Source organism: Betta splendens, chromosome 6, assembly GCF_900634795.4.
Source record: "Betta splendens chromosome 6, fBetSpl5.4, whole genome shotgun sequence".
NCBI classification, from domain to species: domain Eukaryota; kingdom Metazoa; phylum Chordata; class Actinopteri; order Anabantiformes; family Osphronemidae; genus Betta; species Betta splendens.
In genome coordinates this window covers 788,600-810,892 of record NC_040886.2, presented here as the reverse complement: position 1 = coordinate 810,892, position 22,293 = coordinate 788,600, and the positions used below count along the sequence as shown (strand labels likewise).

Below are 22,293 nucleotides of genomic sequence, written 5' to 3'. Positions count from 1 at the left end.
TCCAACTCTCACATTCCTACATTCCACCATCACAGGGAGAAAAGAAGAGAGGGAGGAGGGATGGGAATGGAAGCACGCGCACACACGCAAACACACACACACACACGCACGCACACGCATGCACACACACGCACACACACACACACGCACGCACACGCACGCACACACACACACGCGCACGCACGCACACACACGCACACAGACACACACACACACACACACACACACACACACACACACACACACACACACACACACACACACACACACACACACACACAGACCCCAGTGCTGGCTGGTACTGAAAATGGTTAGGAATGAGTTGTAACAGGGGAGAAATTGGAGGGAGGGAAAGCTGGAATAAAACACACTGAGCTGAACTGTGGTGTGTCTTAAATTCAAACATCAGATTAATAACAGTCCGGACTGTTCTGATATCTGTTCCATCTGTGTGGTGCAGTTGCCTAGTAAACATTTCACAAGTGGTCAAATCGACCTGATTGAGACATAACAGTGCAGTATTGTTCCGTGCTGGCTTCACAGAATAGATAGAGTAAAGGTGACAGTCGGGGACCTGTATCATAACGCACCAGAGCATTACCATAACCATTACCGATAAAGTGACTCAGATGCTGAGCTGCAGAATGGATCTGGCCCATATGGAACACGCGAGGGCTCTAGCTGGGCTGTAGCAGCATCAGGGGTGATGCACTGGCAGCAGCGGTGACGTCATGGCCCCGCCCCCTTCGCCGTGAGCTCCAGTAGCGTCAGGTTGGAGAGGGTGGGGGTGGAGCAGCAGGACGGGTTACACTGGCCTCTCGTCCCTCCCTGGATTTACTGGCCTCCACCTGTCGCAGTGTTTGTGTGTCAGTGTTGCAAAGCGGATGACATAAGGACGGCGCGAGCGCAGCACTGCCCGTACACCGAGTGGCCACCGACAGGTGAAACGACGAACTCCCTCCCGCAGCTGCTCCCGGTGCTGAACTGTTATTTGTTCCTCTACGTGACGGCGGAGACGGACTCTGGACCAGAACAGCGGCGGATGGTTTCATCCGCAGCGCCTCCGACTGAGCGAGCGAGCGAGCGAGCGCGAGCGCGGAGCAGGATGTCCAGGCAGCAGCAGCAGCAGCAGCGGACGCCGCTGAAAGTCACCGACGCCGTGGTGGAGATCAAGAGCAAAGTAAGTAGCGAACGACGAAGCCGCGGCTGCTGACGCTGCTCTGACTGCGGCTCCGCAGCCGCAGCTGTGGCGTCGTCCTGGGCTCAGGAACCTGTCGCAGTCTGTCTGGCGCTCACTGGAAGCGCACGCTGCGCGGTGCTGAGCCGGTTTGTGCAGTGTCAGTGGCGGCTGTGTAGGATGCACCGTCACTGCAGGGAGCTGTGAGTAAAGGTCCTACGTCACGTCCTCGCTGAACCACAGACCAGTGTCCGACGCTAACCTCACTGCTGCTTTAATGGCTCAAATGGCAAAGAAGCGAGTCATGGCGATGCATCTGTGTAGTTTACATGTTCATGTAAATCAAAACAAAGCAGATGAAAGCACGGTTTTACCTGTGCTGCAATAAAAGGTTGACATGGAGTCGAAAACTTACATTTGAGTGGATGGTTAGTGGCTGAAGCATCCAGGTGATGGTGAAGGCTATGCTGCCGGTTGTAATGCTGGCATTAACATTAATTTGTGGCACACACTGAAATACAAAGCCCCCCGTTGCAGCTGTGTCACTGCACTAAAGTGATGTGAGCACATCCCATATCACTTGAAGATAATTGAACCAATATGAACTGTGGTCTGTGGAACCTTTCTCTGTCTGTGTTTCTGGGCCTTCTGTCAGCAGCTGTTGGTTTTCCTGATAGACAATTTCCCAATTGACTCATAATAATAGCTCACAATAATAACATTAAATAAGTCTTTATATTTAGAAGCCTTAGTTTGGAATGAGTCACTACAAGCTAAAGAACATAAGCAGGAAGAAATTGTTCTTTGTTCATTATGCAGATTAAGTTAAGGATTACATTATTTATTATGCAGCCTTTATGACAAAGTGATTGTAAACTAAAGTGTCCTAGCTGTAGTAGTGCTTATGAAAAAATAACAAACTTTCAAAAGTTACCTCCCACCTGAGAAGAACCTCTTACAGCTGTTTAACTGTTTAAAGGGATTTTGGTCCATTCTCTTCACCAACGACCATTGGTAGGATCACAGTCTGTATGCTCAGAAGACCTGGGTGCCTTTCTGTGTGGAGTTACTGTAGCACGTTCTCCCCGTGTTCACGTGGGTTCTCTCCAGGTTCTCCGGCTTCCTCCCACAGTCTAAAAACATGCATTCACTCTAGATCGATACATTGTACCGGCGCGTGTGTATGTGTGGGGGGTTGGGTAAAAGGGGAAGAGCAGTGACTCTGTGACCTCAGATATACATATAGTCTCACACTTGGTATCTAAGTGATGTCACGTGGAAACTGCAGCAGTGAGTATAACAGACACCTTTTCTCATCTTCTACAGTTCGAAGCTGAATATCGACGCTTCGCTCTAAAGAGAAACGGCCCCGGTGGCTTTCAAGAGTTCTATCGCCTCATCCAGACTGTCCATTGCATCCCTGGTATCGATGTCATCCTGGGCTACGCAGACGTCCATGGAGACCTCCTTCCGATCAACAATGACGACAACTTCCACAAAGCCATCTCTTCAGCAAACCCCCTGCTCCGCATCATCATAACCAAGAAAGGTAAGAAAGCTACAGTACAGTAGCTTCAGATCATCCCTCATTTCTACACATAGTGTGTGTTTGTGTGTGTGTGTGTGGGGGGGGGGGGTCTTTGTTCTTTACATCAGACATAGTTTGTTCTTCTTACACAGCACCTGGTCATTGCCCGTGTTGGTTCTTGTACTGTTTTCGCAGGGCTTGGTATCTGTTGATGTGATTTGTTTTTGCTGTGTTGTGGAAGGACATGTCTATGTAGAAAGGAAGATGAAGAGAGAGCATTTACACTCAATGGTTTTGACAGTGGCATTTTTTCTGTTCATTCCAAAATGTCTAAACTAAAGTATCCAAATGTCCATTTATGCTAACATGTATTTGAGGCCCAGAGAAGAGACAGATACCCTACATTAAGCATGGGCTACAGGGTGTAATGTAGGTGGATTGTGCATGAGCTTTAAAGTAAACTTAATTACAAAAGCAGAGAATGTTAATCTGCTGAATATTCACTGTGTTGGACAAGTCACAATGCAAATTGTTATAGATCAGTGCTGATAAGTTAAGAGGTGTTTGGGTTCATTCAGTCAGGCTGAAAACACTGATCTGTGGAGGGAAGTGGTGGTCAATTTAATAAAAAGGCAAATCTAGCCCAAAAACATCTTTAATTTGGCAAATACAGCCCATAGTTTCCTGTAAAATCAGACTCTAATGTTGACTGTGCTCATCCATCAGTCTGTCTCTCTTATTTCTGAGGGCCACGTGATTGGTTGTTGTATGCAAAGGTGCTACATTGCATATTGCATAATTTATGATGTAATTATGCTAAGTGACTGCTTATCTGTTTAATATCACATACAGCTGCTGGTTTAATTAGATTAACTCTGTGCTCTGAGAAAGAGCTGAAGAAGAAAGACATTCAAGACTGAGAACAAGAGCAAACAAATGTCAACAGGTTACTTTCCGCATGTTCAACTTTCAACAGTCCAGATGTGAACACGGGTTTCAGCGGAGCAAATTAAAAACTGGGCCAGTTACCTAAAGTCTACTCAGCCAGGAGCTTTGTCTGTGTCTTAAAATCTAATCCTATTTGTTTTCCACATCGACTCAACAGGGAAACTCCATTCAGCCAAATCAGTTTTTTCTGGTTCTTGGAAGAAGATAAGACAGACGAGTTATTGTTATTTTTAAATGTCTTAATTCAGGTCTAATATATATTTTTTTTCATTGTAAACTTTACGTCATCACTTTCTTGTCTCTCCACGTCCTTTACTCATAGTGTGTGTATGCCTGCATGTGTGTGTGCGCATGTGTTTGTGTGCGTGTGTGTGTCTTAAGGAAGAGTAATGTCCACCCAACTGGGGTTGTAAGCCATTAGCAACTGACGGGAATTATCTTACTCTAAAAGACTTCATCAATCCCATCAGCATCACTGTCAGTGTATGTGTGCAGGAAATGTACGGAAAGATTACGTGAAGGAAGATGATTATTAATGTCTGACAACTATGCATCAGCAGTGATCTCATTCCTTCCTAATGTTGCTATTGTGCTAGAACCTTCTGCAGAAATAATGCTTATGATAAATCCAAATTATCCAGTTTCCCTTTTTTGTCGGATGTTTTTATTATTATTGTTGTTGTTGTTGTTGTTGTTGTTGTTGTTGTTGTTGTTGTTGTTGTTGTTGCAACAGATCTGCACAACTACCCTGGTAGTATTACATTGGTAACCATGGTAACCATTCCACAGAACAAACACAGTAATAGTTGTGATAAGAAACGGGAGACATGTAAAGTTTGAATCTTGAGCCCCTGGAACTCTGAACAGCACGACCTAGATGGGAGCTGTGTGAAATGGAGGCAGAACTGCTCAGCGGGTCCTAGGTCTATTTGATGTGGGGTTTCCATCCACAACAACCAAGCGTATGTTGATAGAGGATATGGCTGAAAGTATTTGTGTACAACGTGATGACAGAAGGAGGAAATCAAATATTTATAGACAGTAAGATGCAGGGATGGAGTGATGAGAGGTTTTAGTGCACAGCTTGTTTTTCTCTGTCTCTGTCGTAGTCATTTACCTAATAAGCTGAAATTAGTCTAGAACTTGTGAAATAAGGCAGAGAATCAGATTTGTGAATCAGATTTTATACTGACTGTAGGTGACATGGTCGACAAGCACCTCAGACATTGTTCACATTCCAGACCCATTATGTCCTACACTATGAGATGAGTTAAGGTGGAGGTTAGTGCCTGTAAGCTGTTGAACAGGACAGTTGACAGTATGCTTGGTTTTGGCGACAGCAATCTGTGACACTATAATAAACTTTCTACGATCAGATGTTCTGCAACATAGTAGGGGATTATGGAATTTATGGAACTTCAATGCAGGAAAGGACAAAGCCTGTCTCATTTTCGAAGAGGGGAAGCATATTTATTTACTGTGTGTGTGTGTGTGTGTGTGTGTGTGTGTGTGTGTGTGTGTGTGTGTGTGTGTGTGTGTGTGTGTGAGAGAGAGAGAGAGAGGAAGCTTAGCGGTGTCTGTGCCTTCGGGCTTTTGTCTGGCCCTCTGTTATGTCTGCCTCCACACTGCGTCTTAGAGAGTGATCTAACACACACACATATACACACACATTCTTGTACTTACATCAAAGTGAGGACCTCCATTGACATAATGCCTTTCCTAGCCCCTTACCTTCACTCTTGCCATCACAACTAAAGGCAGACGTCTAATCTTTGATCTAATCAGAACCAAAACTCAACTCTAACCTCAGCCCTCGTCTAGTTTGATTACATCTTAATGTATGTGTGTGTTACTTCCACTGTGAAAAGAAAAACATTTTATTATGTACTCATTAATCTTTATTTTATTTATTGTCCACAGGCTTCAGCTCTATCGTTTTATTTTTACTTACTACCAAACAATCAAAATGGAAATAAAAGCGTTTCTCACACATGCACTGATAGACACTGCTTTTAAATTGTGACAAAGAAAACCTGTAATGAGGTTACAATATACTGTATAACTGCATCCTTCAGTATATTTATTTCAAACAAGACATCAGATGACTCGCTGTTAAAGGCCCACAATTATGGGCTACTAGACTAAACTAGACTTTAGTTTAAATGTGCTGTTATTTGTTGATCGGCGCTAAAATTGTCATCTAATGACCTTGGCACTAGAAGACGTGTGGAGGAATGTTGTCATGCAGGTGCTGAATGAAGAAAGTTTTGTCTGCCACATTTCTCACATACTGTAGCCATGACACCTGTGTTCTGGTCTTATCTAGAAAACAAACAACTGAAAGGTCATGAAAAGATCAATAATGGTCCTACTGTAATTATCAGTCTCATGTTTGACTGAGTCAGACTCTCCTGCCTGTGGTTAACCTGCATCCTGATAACGTTCTGTGGATTACTTCCCATCGGGTGTTTCTCCGCATCGTGGGGCAGGTTGTGTCTCTTCCCGTATGTTCATTTATCTAATCAGAGGCCCTGCCACATGTGTTAGGCTCAAGAATGTGTTGCCTAATGTCACACAGAGCAAATCCAGGGTCTAAGTGACCACAAGAAATGTATAAACAGGAGAACTTACTGTGAATCCTGACCTGTCTTTACTACCTGTAACCACAGCTGTGTTTTATGTTACAGTACTGGGTTATTATCTTCTTAAACTGATACAAGTGAAATGAATGGAAAAGGTTTTTAGTGTTTGCACTAATATTTTTTAACGACAAGCTCGTTATTATGTTGGTTTATGACATTCCTATCGTGTTGTAACTAGTCCTTATTAAATGTGCAGATGAACAGACAGCGTTGGTCTGGTCACAGTGGCAAATTAGAAATGTATGAATACTGTAATACAAATATTTATAATATATATATATATTATATATTATATATAAGAAATTCCTCCTGCATATATAGTAACTTATCCTGAAAGGTAGTACGGTTGGAGTGTGGGGGGTCCGTTTTTCCGCCCGGGGTACGATGATCGTCTGCCTGGGTGGTCTCTTTTCTGCTGACCCCACCTATTGCTGGCCTTGTGCTGCAGGCCGCGGTGGCGCCAGGGGATGAGGTCGGGCCGATGGGGTCGGCCCCGCTCCGCTCGTGTAGGGGTGGTGGACTGGGGGCGGGCCCCACTCTGGGCGTGGGGGCATCTTCTGGCGGGCTCCCTACGGACCGTGGGTCCTCGGGCTCTACTCTTTCAGGCCGACCCTCCCGCCGGGGGGAGTGTTTGCCCCTGGTTCTCATGGGGCGGACAGCGTTGACCCCCGGTGGCCCACTCTGGCCTCGGGTGCTGTCTCTGTGGCTGCTGCAGCTCTGCCTGGGGGGCTCTGTGTGGGCGGCTTGGGTCGCAACACCTGCCCTCCTGGAAGTGAAGGTGTGTGGGCTCCCTGGCTGCTGGGATTCCTTCCTCTGCTTGCTCGATGGGCGTAGTGGCCGAGCCCCTCACATCACCCTGGCTTCCACACGTGGCATTGTTCATGCACCAACGTCTGCATCAGCTTTTGGGTGAACAATGTTAAGCTACAGCCTTACTAACCTTGTAGTGGGACACTTTCCAAATCCAACTCTCAATAATGTCACATTTGATATGTCACATTTCAATAATGTGTGAATATGGAAATTGTGGTGTTGTATGTCATGACTTTGATTAAGTTGTATAGGATATGTATAACAATGCACAAATGTATGTACAGTCGTAGCACTTCAATGTGTCAGACTTTACGGCAATCTGTTTGCATTTTCAGCGCGGTGTCACCGGGTTTTAGTGTGTTGGAGCTTTGTTGCGTCTATTTGGCCTATAGGTGGCGATCAGCCCCCACAGTGGCCTTTATGAGACTGTCTTATACTTATGTTATATAGGCCCATGTAGATCTACATCACAACGCCTCCGTGGTGTAATGGTTTGTTTATTGTTAACAGCCTTGAAATGTCAATGTTTTACCCCGGGTTCGAATCCCGGTGGAAGCAGAAGTTGTAATTACTGAACATTTTTATATTTTCGCATACAAGATAGGCTGCCTGTATCATTTAGCAGAGCTACAGCCATGTTTCACCAGCCGCTTTCGGCAGTGAATCATAGACGGACATTTTTCTGCCCGCTTTCATGTAGACACGGAACTCTTCACAGTTTTTTTAAACGTAGATTTTGTTAATTTCGTTATTCATTTACAACAACATGCAAATGCTAAAAATTTTCTGAAAAGATGACAGTACACCCATCAAGTTTGGGTGAACAGAAAACGCTTGAAAGCGTTAACGTTTTATATTCCGTTTATTTCGTTATTCCTTTCACCTGTACCACATAAAGTCATTGCAGAGCTACAGTCGTGTTCCTACAAAGTTAACCAGCTGTTTATTTCGTTATTCCCTATTTCATGTCCGTCTGGTGAATGAAAGTGGGCGGGGCCATCCACGTCCCAGAGCAGGGACACTGGGGGAAGGGGAACACGCATCAACATGCAGGACAAAGATCTGCGTTTCTCTGCTGCTACAGCCTCGGCTGCGTTGGGTTGTTAATTTCACCTGTACCATATGAAATGTGTTCCTACGAAGTTGATCAGCTGCTTTCAGAATCAGAATCGTTTTTATTCCCCAGGTTTGAACAGGGCAAACATTATTTTATTTGTTTAAAAAATCCCATACGGTTTGCACTGTAACGTCACCAAAAATTACGAAAAAACGACAGTACAGTTTTAATAAATGTGCAATAAACATATAAATAGAAAACGCTTGAAAGCGTTTCCGTTTTATATTCCGTTTCTTTCGTTATTTTCCCTTTCACCTGTACCACATAAAGTCATTGCAGAGCTACAGCCATGTTTCCAAGAGGTTCACCAGCCGCTTTCAGCGTGACACACGCATGGACGTTGTTCTGCCCGTTTTAATGTAGACACAAAACTCATCAAAGTAAAAGAGAGCTCAGTGCAGCATTTGCAATTACAACAGGCTGAAAGAGGAGGCTGTGGCAGAGGAACACAGGTCTTTGTCCTGTATGTTGATGCGCCCAGCCCCCACAGTCAGCGCTTACCTTTGCTACGGGACTGATAGCCCCGCCCACTTTATTATCAGACAGATATGAAAGTGGGAATAACGAAATAAACGGGATGTAAAGTAAAATAATTTCAAGAGTTTTGTCTACATCAAAGCGGGCAAATTACATGTGAACGTTTTAATTTTTTGGTAAATAAAAATAATGTTTGCCCTGTTCAAACCTGGGGAATAAAAACGATTCTGATTCTGAAAGCAGCTGATCAACTTCGTAGGAACACATTTTATATGGTACAGGTGAAAGGGACACTAACAACCCAACGCAGCCGAGGCTGTAGCAGCAGAGAAACAATTTATTTATTTTTATTATATTATATTCTCTACAAGTTAGCAGTGGTAGTCTGCCAGACCTGTGTGAAATACCATAAGAAGAGCATTTAAAAAAGTCAAGTGAAAGGTTTTGGCGTCTCACAGCTACGTAGCTGCAGCTGATCACGCGCTCGATCTCCCTTGGAGTTTTTCTTTGTCTAGGAGCTAAAGTATTTTACACCTATTGACTGAGTGGAGACAATATGTTAATGTCTCTGTGCCAATACGTAGTAGGGGGTGGGGTTTGAAGTTTGGTTTTGGAACTGAATCAGCATCAGACGCCGTAACTCGCGCGGAGCGAGTCCCAAATCCACTGTGTTGCCTGTGTAATAAAACATTGTTTTACTGCAGATATTGTGGTAAATGTCATTACGGTAAAGTATAATAATGCAGCTTCTGTTTAAAGGGCACATTGCCTATGTCTTAGTGTTTTAACTGTTTAATTGCACCAAATCGTTGAAACCAAATGAGAAAACGGAAAGCGGCTTTAAATCTTTTCAGCTCGATTTTTCGTTTTTAACACGCTGCTTTGAATAAATGCCGTTAGTTTCTTTCTTCTTTGTATTTTATTTTCTGGACAATTTACCTAGAAAACGGCTTGATTTATTCTAGAGGGGGAAATCAAACGTAGAACGTACACAGACCCGACACAGTACTTACACACGAGGACATACTGTATAAAGGCATCAGCGGCATTTGACAACAAACACTAACGCGCATTGACAACTTGATCCAAGTCATCTGTCTATGAATAGGTGGCTCCTCAGCACCATCGTTGGAACGTCACATCACTGTCTGCTTCAGACGGTGACGCCACTTCCCCGATTCTCTCGTTGCCTGCATTATCACATGCATACATTTCCGGTTAAGCTCTACCTGGACACATCATCTGTCATTCGGGCTTTTCATTCAGAGTCAGAGCAAACTATAGGTCATTGCGGTCGGAGTAAATTTTAAGAGTTTGGTTAAACTTAAACGCTGCTATAACGAGACAACGACTTAGTTTTTTTGTTCTCTGCTTTTTTCTCAAAACGAAAAATCAGCTTTAAATCCAACTCCGTACCTTGTGTCGAAAAAACAACAACACTTGAATTCCGTTTGTCGCTCATATAAAGAGAGGACGAAACGAAACGAATCCAGTTTGTTTTGTATTTTTTCCTCATGATCAACAAACCAGAAGACGAGTACAAATATGCATATAAAATACATTTATAACACAGATTGATGAATAAATATAGATTCCTATTTTATGTTATTATACTTATATTATTCTATTGGATTGCCTGAAGGAGGGACTGTGTCTCTCGGCTGGCCTGAAAACTGTGTAAAAATATCAGCAGCTTCGGCAATTGACAACAAACACCCACACTAGCGAGAAAAGACGCATAATAATCTATACTATTTATAATAATAAATTTATAAAAAAATTTAAATATAATATAAAATGGACTACTCTACATTTAAGGATACAATACCATGACATCGCTTTTTGTGCTTAATATGCAGACACAGATAGAAATGAACAGTCGGACCTCCCATCTTTGCGCCACCTGGTGGTTAACACGAGACTAGCACCCTGATTTTTTTCAGCTGGCTGCAGGATCAAAAATCCTTAGTTGGGGACGCACCCGTGGCGCGCTGGCGACGCGCACATACTGCGGTAAAAAAGGTGGTCGCTTTGAAGTGCTACGACTGTATATGATATGCTTATGTTTGTATGAGTATGTGCACACACCTTAACACTATTATTGGTATTAGTATTAATCTCCAAGGTAAACCACAGTACAGTACAGTTTATTTTGCTCAGATTGTTTTGTTTACTTAACAGATCTGCTTGGTTTCAGCAGCTGGTTGCACCCCTTACATGGAACAATATTTTTGGATATTAAGGATCCTTCAGACAAAAAGAGGACAAATATTCAGATGTTTTACTTAATTATATTATGGAGATAAACCAGTGATGATGTGTCTGTTTTTCTTTACTCGTCCGATTTCAGTCATAACTGCATACTGTAAATATACTATACTACATTATAGCAGCTGCATGCTTTTTTTTACATCATCAGTAACTTGCGAAAGGCCCTCGAAAAGACATGGAGTAAAAAAAAATTAGGTGAACTACAGTATCTCGGTTGTGCGAGATCCCAAGATAGTTTTGCGAGATCCCGAGAAGCTTTTTTGAGATCCTGAGAAACTTTTGCGACATCCCAAGAAATTTTTTCTTTATCTGGACAGAGGAGCTGCAAAGTAGCTAGAAAATTAGCCGGGACAGAATGGTTGAAAGGGCACTGAGTAAATAATATATTCCACCGTTTAAGTTGCGAGCTGGTGTTTGTGCTGTTTTACTCTGTTAGGAGTAACGTTAGCTTATATTGCTAACGCTAACTTGCGTATTAGCTTCGAGTGGCTGGCAGCAAATAATTCAATATTACTAATTCATTTTGTAGGTAATGTCAGCTTCATCGCTCCTGATTCATCTTGGTTGAAGTGGGGAATCTGCTGATGGGAGAACGTGTGTGTTATGGATCATTAGTTCAAACAAGTAGGAGTCAAACTAACATCAGAAGACCAAGGACAAACCAGAAAAAACACCCGGGACAGAACGGTGGAATAAGCACAGAGTGAGTAATATATTCGACCATTTATTGATTTAGTTTGCGCTGTGAAGTTTGAGTACAGTTACGAGCTGCTGTTTCTCATGTTGTGGACTGTCGGGGATAGCATTAGCTTGTGTTGCTAACGTTAGCCTGTGTGTTAGCTTGGCTAGCCTACCCTAATACCTAATACAGGTAATGTCTGGAGAGTAGGACTTATCAGAGAAGCAAAAATAAGTGAGAGAAAATAACAGAACAAGTAAAAACTCATCCTTACGCACCTTAACCTTAGCTCAATGGATAGCTCAATCGGTATAGTCGCAGGACTAGCATACGGAGGGTCCCCGGTTCGTTAGGGCGGAGTGAGCAGGTCCTTGGGTCAAGACCCTTCAAGCTACTGCCTACCTCATATAATGATGAGACACAATGAACCACGAGATACCGGCTCGTCGCCCAGTCTGCGTCAGGTGTTGGGGAACCAGAGCACCTTGGCGAGAAGTGGGCTACTAGAACAAGAAAGAAATGGCTGAGATGTGAGAACAAGGCTCTGTTGGAATGCTACTACTCAAGTAACCCTAGTCAGAGGGGTTACATGCAAAGAATGTGCGGTGAATGGGAACAGAGAAACCCACATTCAAGGCTGACGGCGAAGCAACTAGTAGCTCAGTGTTCCAACATCTACAAATGGCAACTGCTATCACAACTTGAGAATGACGAGGTACAACACAAATGCTACGGCAAGGGGGAGCCAGGACGCCAGGTCAGAGGGGAGATTTCACCATCTACCCAACCAGAAATTGGGTCCCCAATGAGCACAGATACGCTGAGCAAGCCAGCAACTGACCTGAAAGACAAGATCATGGCGTATCTTTTTTTTTATATATACTCTCTCTCTCCCTTCTCACCCTACGCGGGTGGTCTCATCCACTTTCCAAGCTCGGGTCCTCTACCAGAGGCCAGGGAGCTTGAGGGTTCTGCGCAGTATCCCTGCTGTTCCTAGGACTGCACTTTTCTGGAGTGACATGTCAGATGTTTTTCCAGGGATCTGTTGTAGCCACTCCTCCAACTTGGGGGTCACTGCCCCCAGTGCTCCAATCACCACAGGTACCACTGTGGTTCACCTTCCAAGCCTTCTCCAGTTCTTCTCTGAGCCCTTGGTATTTCTCTAGTTTCTCATGTTCCTTTTTCCTGATGTTGCCATCGCTTGGTATTGCCACATCCACCACTACGGCTTTCCTCTGCTCTTTGTCCACCACCACAATGTCTGGTTGGTTCGCCATTGCCATTCTGTCAGTCTGGATCTGGAAGTCCCACAGGATCTTGGCTCGCTCATTCTCTACCACCTTGGGAGGTGTTTCCCACTTTGACCTTGGGGTTTCCAGTCCATACTCTGCGCAGATGTTCCTGTATACTATGCCAGCCACTTGGTTATGGCGTTCCATGTATGCTTTGCCTGCCAGCATCTTACACCCTGCAGTTATGTGCTGGACCGTCTCAGGGGCCTCTTTGCACAGTCTACACCTTGGGTCTTGTCTGGTGTGGTAGATCTGGGCCTCTATGGCTCTGGTGCTCAGGGCCTGCTCCTGTGCAGCCAGGATGAGTGCCTCTGTGCTGTCCTTCAGCCCAGCCCTTTCAAGCCATTGGTAGAACTTGTTGAGATCAGCCACTTCAGTTATGTTTCGGTGGTACATCCCGTGCAAGGGCTTGTCCTCCCATGATGGTCCCTCTTCCAGCATCTCATCCTCTGTTCTCCACTGCCTGAGACATTCACTCAGCACGTCATCTGTTTGAGCCTTATCCTTGATGTACTTCTGGATCATGGATGTTTCATCCTGGATAGTGGCTCTCACGCTCACTAGTCCTCGGCCTCCTTCCTTGCGGCTAGCGGACAGTCTCAGGGTGCTGGATTTGGGGTGGAACCCTCCATGCATGGTGAGGAGCTTTCGTGTCTTAACATCTGTGGTCTGTATCTCTTCCTTTGGCCACCTTATTATTCCCGCAGGGTATCTGATCACTGGCAGGGCGTAGCTGTTTATTGCCTGGGATTTGTTCTTGCCGTTGAGCTGGCTTCTTAGGACTTGCCTTACTCCTTGGAGGTATTTCGCTGTTGTTGCATTCCTCGTTGCCTGTTCAAGGTTGCCGTTCGACTGTGGTATTCCAAGGTTCTTGTAATTGTCCTCAATGTCTGCTATTTTTCCTTCTGGGAGTGAGACCCCTTCTGTGTGGATTACCTTGCCTCTCTTTGTCACTATCCTCCCACATTTCTCTCCCAATGACATCCCAATGTCCGAGCTGTAGATCCTGGTGGTGTGGATCAGTGAGTCGATGTCTCGCTCATTCTTGGCGTACAGCTTGATGTCATCCATGTAGAGGAGGTGACTTATGGTGGCCCTGTTCCGGAGTCGGTATCCATAGCCAGTCTTGTTTATTATTTGGCTGAGGGGGTTCAGACCTATGCAGAACAGCAGTGGGGAAAGTGCATCTCCTTGGTATATGCCACATTTGATGGATACTTGGGCAAGTTGCTTCCCATTGGCTTCAAAGTCTGTTCTCCACAACCTCATCGAGTTTGCAAGGAAGGCTCCAAGAATTCAGTGATCCATGTGTGTGGCATAGAGTCATAGGCTTTCTTGTAGTCGATCCAGGCTGTGCACAGGTTCGTGTGTCGCACTCTGCAGCCTTGGGCGACTGTTCTGTCAACCAGGAGTTGGTGTTTGGCTCCTCTGGTATCCTTACCAATGCCCTTCTGTGCTTCGCTCATGTATTGACCCATGTCAGATAGATAGATAGATAGATAGATAGATAGATAGATAGATAGATAGATAGATAGATAGATAGATAGATAGATAGATAGATAGATAGATAGATATATATTATATATATATATATATATATATATATATATATATATATATATATATATATATATATATATATATATATATATATATATATACATATAGTATACTCCGTCAGGGCGGAGTAGGTGAGCATCCAATGTGGGTCCTTGGGAAAGATCCTTCAAGCTACCACCTACCTCATATGATGATAAGAGACTTCACCACATGGCTCAGACTTTGCCCGGTCTCCGTCAGGTGCTGGGGAACCAGAGCACCTTGGCGAAAAGCCGTTCAGCAACTTTTTATTTGGAATCGAAGCACAGTTGTTAGAAAGCCACATATTCTTCATTTGGCCCAAACCCTGTTCTTTTCTACATCTGCTGGTAGTGGCTGGCAAAGCAAGACGTTTGTTCCTTCACTGAGTCTTTGTGAGGATATACCACCGGCCGATATTACCTACAAGTTTTATTAGTATTAGGGTTGCTGCTAGCCAAGCTAACACACAGGCTAACGTTAGCAATGCAACCTAATGCTATCCCTGACTGTCCACAACATGAGAAGCAGCAGCTCGTAACTGTGCTCAAACTTCACAGCGCAAACTAAAACAATAAACGGTCAAATATATCACTCACTATGTGCTCATTCCACCGTTCCGTCCCGGCTGTTTTTTCTGGCTTGTCCTTGGTCTTCTGATGTTAGTTTGACTGCTGTTTGTTTGAACTAATGATCCATAACACAGACTTTCTCTCCTCAACTAAGATGAATCGGCAGCGATGAAGCTGATATTACCTACAAAATGATGTAATAATATTCAATTATTTGCTGCCAGCCACCCAGAACTAATACTCACGCTAGTGTTAGCAACATAAGCTAACGTTACGCCTAACAGTCTAAAAGACGTCAAACAGCAGCTCATAATCTAAACGGTGGAATATATTACTTACTCAGTGTAAGTACTCTCTTTAACTAGGAAGAAACCACCAACAGAACCAGGCTGAATGTGGCCAGCCATCTGCCTTGACCGGTTGGGGTTTTATATACTGTATGATTGTCTTCTGGAGGCAGATGAGTAAAACTAGAATAATGCAGCAGTTTATCCTAGACTGGCAGATCTGGTGTGTTGGATAATATGCTCGTGTTCTTCAAGTGACATATGTCAAAATTCTAAGACTGTATGTGTATAGCCAGTTTAAGTGGTGCTCCATAAACCTTGAGTTTATTCACCTTAACTTTTTAGGCCAACTTTTTTAGGGTTTTTTCTTAACTTTAGTTATTTCCCGAAATCTAATGTCCGCAATGTTTGTGATTTGAAGTTTTTAGATTTGTGTTTCAATAGAATCCTCCTGGACTGTTTGATCAAGTCAAACTGTGTGGGGGTTGGTGCAACCAGCTGCTGGTTATAATAGGCATACAGTAAACAATAGCCACAAAATAAATTAGTAGGGATGTACCTTGGGCTGACACACTCATAACTAAACAACTGCTGTATTGTGGTTTACCTGTCAAATTATTATTAATGCTAATAATAACGTTAAGGTATGTGCACACACTCATAAAAACATATACATATATCATAAACATACATATATGCATTATTATAAATAATCTCATTCTTAATAATAACCAAGAAATACAACATTACAACTGCCATAATCACACATTATTGATATTGATATTGATAAGTAACAGTAGTACTTACAGCTAAGTTTAGAAAGCCTGTTTATCAGCTCAATTGTCCCACTACAAGGTTAGTAAAGCTGTAGCTTAACTGTGTTTACCCAAAGGGTGAGACAGACGGTGCGTGATCAATGCCACTTGTGAAACTCAGGGTGATGGGAGGAGCTTGGCCGCTACACCCAGCCCAAGGAGTGGAGGGAAGAAACCCAGTAGCCAGGGAGCCCACACACCTTCAGTTCTAGGAGGACAGGTGTTGTGACCTGAGCCGCCCACACAGAACCTTCCAGGCAGTGCTGCAGCAGCCACAGAGATGGTACCCGAGGTCAGAGTGGTCTCTGGGTCAACGCTTTCCGCCCCACGAGAACCAGGCGACCACCTAGGCAGCAGATCCACGTACCCAAGCGGGAAACGGACGCCCCACACATCATTTGCAACACACACAGACACACAAACACACACTACCACAAACTCTCTCATAAACAACTTCTCAATCATACGTGAACCCATGCACTCTCAAATACATTCTCACACCCACACCATTTGTTTATTCTCATTCATGGGGAGGGTAGGCCTCTGGCATGCTGCCCCTGTGGACCGCAGCACCTCCTGAGCTGGCCACACACTGGCTCCACAACTGGCCATGCCCCCAGGCCCCAGTGAAAGAGCCCACCCTTGGCCCTACATGTATGTGTATGTGGCTAGGTATGAGGAACTTTGGGAGACTGCCTGTTCCCCGAGGGGTCTAGCAGACAGAGCTTTCAAAGCGAAGGATCTGTCTACTTGTCCCCCGGAGGCAGCCTCCAAAGTCCTGGATGAGTGTGTATGACTAATGCAAATAACACTGCAGAGCATCCCACGGTTTGGTGAAACCATTTTCCAGTAGCCCTGGTTCCTCCATCAGTAGGACGCCCCTCACAGACCTAAGTGGATGAATATGGAGTGATGTAGTTGAGAAGCAAGGCATCGTGGTTCGTGCAGCCAGTTTCCAAACAGGGTCTGCTAGCCATCCCACTGCCCCCCACAACCCCTCCACCAGGAGCAGATGAGCAAACAGAACCACCCTCAGCCCTCTGTCACACTTACCCATTCTTCCGCTCAAGCATGCTCATGCCCGCCCTGTGTAGTGCTTCACTCAAACCTACACGACCTACACATGGCCCAATAAAGTCTGCAGCCTGTGTAGCCCACCAGATTAGGGCAAATATTCGAGTTTGTGAGATGTATTTGGAACATCCTTTGTCCTGTATAATATGTGTTTTGAAGAATTTTATATTGTATTAGTTGTAAATTTGTATTTTTTGTCATTTGGAAAAAATTAGAACATATATTTTTCCAGAACATGTGATTAGTGGTGATGCCCAGATCAGCTTCCCATTTAGAGATGGGAGGGATCAGTGGTTCATCAACATTGGAAATTAAAATATAGATTTTTAATACTATACTTTTCACTGAGATCTCAATAAATCATTCTATTGCTAGTGGTGGTTGCATCTGAGTATTCTTAGTTTTTGCATTAAGTGTTGACTTTAGTTGTTGATATTCTAAGAAACTAGCATTATTGATTTTATATCGGGGTACTAATTTTTCAAAAGCGGTAAACTTGTGTTGTCGTCTGAAAACCTGAAAACATGTTTCAGATGTGTTATCCCTTGGATATGCCAAATCGGAAAGTTTATTGTCGTTTTGTTCTGTATGATATCTGGATTGTTCCTGAGAGATGTGTTTTGGCAAAGACTAAGCGAAGATCCAGTAATTTTAAGAAATTCCCCCCAGGTTGTCAGAGATGCTCTTATGCTAATGGTCTGGTAGTAACTATGGTGTTTGATTTTGCTGCTGATAAATGGTAGATCTGCAACTTTATTGTTCCCACAAAATGTGTGTTCAATGTCTAACCATGAGAAATCTGTTGCTGCTGTCTGACTGGGTTTTATTCATTTGTGGACATGGTTGGCAAGAAAATAGTGGTGGAAGTTAGGTATTTCTAGACCGCTGCAGCGTTTGGATTTTTGAAGAGTTTTTAAACTAATTCGTGGTGGCTTCGTTTTCCACAAAAACTGTGAGATGTTGGAGTCTAATGTCTTAAACCACACCTGGCCTGGCTGAGTCGGAATCATTGAGAATATGTAATTAATTTTTTGGCAGGACCATCATTTTTATGTTGGCAATTCTTCCCATAAGTGAAATGGGTAAGGACTGCCATCTTTTGAGGTTGGCTTCTATTTGTTTTAACAATTGATTGTAGTTTAAATCAACCCGATGACTCGTCATCTGATGTAGTTAGTTGTAGTGTTCTGACACACGATCCGTCCATTTAAACATTAAAGTTATCTGTGCGCAATAAGTAGTGCATCAGTGGTTTTATGTTATTGTTAAAATATTAATAATGTTATAGATTTAAAAATGCTAATGCTATGCAAAATGTTATTGACAATACTCCCTGACTCCTGATCTACTCCCTCGTCTCTCTGTGTCCCCTTTAAAGAGGGTGAACCTTTAGTTTTTGGCACAAACTCCCTGCAGAGGCGTAAGAAAGGCCTGGGCTTGACAGGACTGCGCCCCCCTGGCTCCGGCGCTACTCACTCCAAGAACAAACAGAGCCTCATGATCGGTCTGCCCCAGGACTTCCGACAGATCTCCTCTATCATTGATGTTGACATCCTGCCTGAGACGCATCGGCGTGTGCGACTCCACAAGCATGGCATTCACAAACCGCTGGGCTTTTACATCCGCGATGGAGTGAGCATGCGGGTGATGCCACAGGGTGTAGAAAAGGTAACACACTGACAATGAAAGGTGCCTTAAGTAATATTTAACACATGAAGAAAGGGTTTACCCTAAAATTATTCAGTCTTAAAGAGCCATGCGCCTGACAGACTTTAATCATCCATTTTAAAATAAAATATAATTAACACAGTCACTGTGTTCTAATCCATAGCTTTCACTTTATGCAATTAAAATATATTGTACTGTAAAAGCCATGCATGAACAAGTCAGTTGGTTACTGAGGTGAGACCTTTGCTTTCTTCTTCCTGTAGGTTCCAGGGGTTTTCATATCTCGCCTGGTGCGTGGAGGGCTGGCAGAGTGTACTGGACTGCTGGGAGTAAATGATGAAATCCTTGAGGTCAACGGCATCGATGTAGCAGGAAAATCTTTGGATCAGGTAAAACTGCCACCAAACTATTCAACTGCCACCTTAAATTGCAATGAATCACTCATTGATTAACAAATGTACCTTTTTCAGTAAACCCAAGCAGCACAACCACCATTCCTGTGCAATTGATTAAATGACATATCAACAAATCAACAACAGCCACAAAGGCTATAATTAAGTGTTGGGAAAAGTGACATGTAGCATTTAACTGTGTTCCTTCCTGTCGTCCAGGTCACAGACATGATGGTGGCCAACAGTCACAACCTCATAGTGACAGTTAAACCCGCTAACCAAAGGAACAACGTGATGCCTCGTGGAGGAAAAGCCACAATAGGCAACTCTGGTTCTGTAGGCTCAGCTGGCTCAACAAGCTCTGCTGTGTCGCATGACTCGCCTAGCCCCGCCTCCCAGAGCAACCCCATTACTGCGAGGTAAGACATGGACCAAACAGAGACCAGATTGATGGTTCAGCCAACCTTAGAGTAGTCATAGGGCTTTTACATGTGCTGGTCATCATTAGCTCAGCATGTAGGTGGTGGTTCATCAATGGTTGGCCACCTAACAACCAGACCAAACAACCTGTGGTCAGTTACGTTACTGCAAACACATTTATTGTCCGATGTTCCTTATTTTGTACCAAGTGTTGGACCTATTAGAACTTTAATTAATGTTAGTGCACAGGTTGGATCAGCACCAGGATTTAAGTTAGATATTTCTGACTGAGTTTAGCACAAACTGGATCCATTAGGGGCCTCGGGTCTGATTTAGTTCTGGCTTCCGGTTGTGCTCATTATTGGGGAATTTTGATTAAGATGGAATAAAGACAGAACAGTAAACAGATTTTTTTTTCTGGGCTGTAATTAGACTGTGATGCAACATGGTAAAATTGTAACATTTCACAACATTATTATTAGAAGTTGTTCTGTTTTTCTTTGGTCCACTATGTTTCACATTCACTGCTCAAATGATCCTGCCTTTAGGAAAACGTATATTCCAGGTTCAGAACATAAAAAACAGCAGGTTAATTTTATAATAATTTTGTGACGTGACACCTCTTGTTACCATAGCAACAGCATTGCAGAGGGAGACAGCGATGATGAAGACGACGACGATGTTGACCTGATTCTGGAGAACGACTGTCTGGCGCCCTACGACTCCCACCCAGTAACGAACAGCAACAATGCTAACCTGAACAGAGACTCACCTGGCTCCATGGTGGCCAGACCACTCCCACAGAGCATCTCGTTGCCAAACAGCATAGGAGCCTCAGTGATGATGTTAAATCACAACGGAAACCCTACCCATGCAGCCAGCAGCAGCCAGGAGAGCATGAGGGAGGATGGAAACATTATAACACTGTAGCCACCACTGAGAACACTGATGTTCTTGTAACCACAAAGTGCAACAGCAGAACATCTTTACATGTCTGAGGTAATGTCCAGATCTGGATCCACTGTTTCTGTGAGCAAACACATGCAGGAATGGTTTTAGCTTGTAATTATTTTCTCATTGAGGATGGAGCAGGATTGACTCCCCAATAAAAGCCATATATCAGTTTTATGTTTACATACTTACTCATCTTAAGTATTTCCTAAACTATTTAAGTATTACACAGCCTACAAACCTGCACCAGTACTAGTCGTAGACTGTACTGTCAACTGCGGTGTGGAATAAACAACACAATAAAGGAAGAATGTAACAGCTCCACTGCTGCAGAACCTCTGACCTGTTCGGCAGCAGGTTCTGACTGAAGATCACTTGGTCTGTGCGCTGCTGAGGTGGGAGCTGTGTAGCAGCTTCTGTAACAATGTCACTGCAGGAGTGTTTCTGAATAATAACAGAAATCCAATATTTGAGTTGCAGTTACAATGTTTTACAAGCAGTAGATATAATAAGCATGTAAAGTGAAGGTAGAAGATGATCATGTATTCATAATCATTAAGTGCGGGGGTCTAATAATAATAAAATAGTAGTTGATCCTCTTTTACACTGTAGGGAGGTTTATTGAATCTGCATTATCTATAGAATTCAATTAGCACTTTATGTTCATCAGCAGTTGATGATCCGCTTTTGATGTGATGGGCTGAGAGGGAATGTATTTGATCTGTGTTTACTTTGATGGGACATCACCATCAGGGAGCTGATCTGTATGTGGGGTTCTGGGAGGTGACACACTGCCCCTTTACATCTTCCTTTACCCCATGGTCAGGCAAAACAAAAGCTAAACCTCATAATATCATAGACGATCGTGTATTTGTGCCATAGTAGATCAACATTCTTTCCTAATACAAATACTCTCCAGAGCAAAAGTATGCGTATGGGACATTCAAGTGCTTTTAGTTTTTATATGTGTTTAGCTTCTATAGACATGTACCTTAAAGACAGCATCTACACTGTAAGAAGGTCCTAAAACAAAAATCACTTATTTTCCTCATAATATCTTCTATATATTTGTTGTGTCAGAAGCCTGAACTGTACGTTTGATGCTAAGACCTGGTCTGCTTGACCTGTACTGAGTTTCCTCGGCAGGCAGAGCTTCTCATGATGCTGGAACAGATGTAGCATTTCTGCTTATACCTATTAGAGGTTTTTAATTGCATTTTCAAAACAAAGCCCCTGCTTCATTTTATCTCGCTCTGCCTCCACCTTAACTCATCCCACAGCGCTTTATTTCTGTTCCCATCACAGCAACTGGCAGAGTTAAAAAAATAAATAAAATAAAAATTAGCTATGCTAATATAAAATATACATTTACAGTAATTTAAGGTAAGATTATTAAACAAGGGAGATCGTTCATTTATGTGGAAAAAGCTTTTATGTAAGATAATTTTTATGATGTGTAAAATATGGAGAGTATTTTTGTTAGTACTCTCTTGGACTTTCAAATTGGGAGGCGCTGAGGTGAGCGTGTGTGCACACACGCTTCATTAATGAAGATGAGGAAAGTCTTTGTCTTTTCATTTTTAACGTTCCAT

At 43.4% G+C, this 22,293-nt stretch overlaps 1 protein-coding gene across 1 annotated transcript; it reads left to right on the top strand.

Moving 5' to 3' along the window:
- The first annotated feature begins 768 nt into the window (after nucleotides 1-768).
- pard6a (par-6 family cell polarity regulator alpha) lies at nucleotides 769-20,874 on the top strand. The gene is made up of 6 exons (XM_029153961.3): nucleotides 769-1,180; nucleotides 2,504-2,726; nucleotides 18,649-18,938; nucleotides 19,202-19,327; nucleotides 19,550-19,749; nucleotides 20,386-20,874. The coding sequence occupies exons 1-6, from the start codon at nucleotides 1,043-1,045 to the stop codon at nucleotides 20,678-20,680; spliced, it is 1,272 nt and encodes a 423-aa protein (XP_029009794.1). The 5' UTR covers nucleotides 769-1,042; the 3' UTR covers nucleotides 20,681-20,874.
- Nucleotides 20,875-22,293: the final 1,419 nt, after the last annotated feature.

Bases quoted from the DNA above. Each gene is read 5' to 3' on its own strand.
- pard6a (XM_029153961.3), top strand. From the start codon at position 1,043: ATGGTTTCATCCGCAGCGCCTCCGACTGAGCGAGCGAGCGAGCGAGCG. The intron at 1,181-2,503 runs GTAAGTAGCGAA...CATCTTCTACAG, and splicing joins TGGTGGAGATCAAGAGCAAA to TTCGAAGCTGAATATCGACG. The intron at 19,750-20,385 runs GTAAGACATGGA...TTGTTACCATAG, and splicing joins AGCAACCCCATTACTGCGAG to CAACAGCATTGCAGAGGGAG.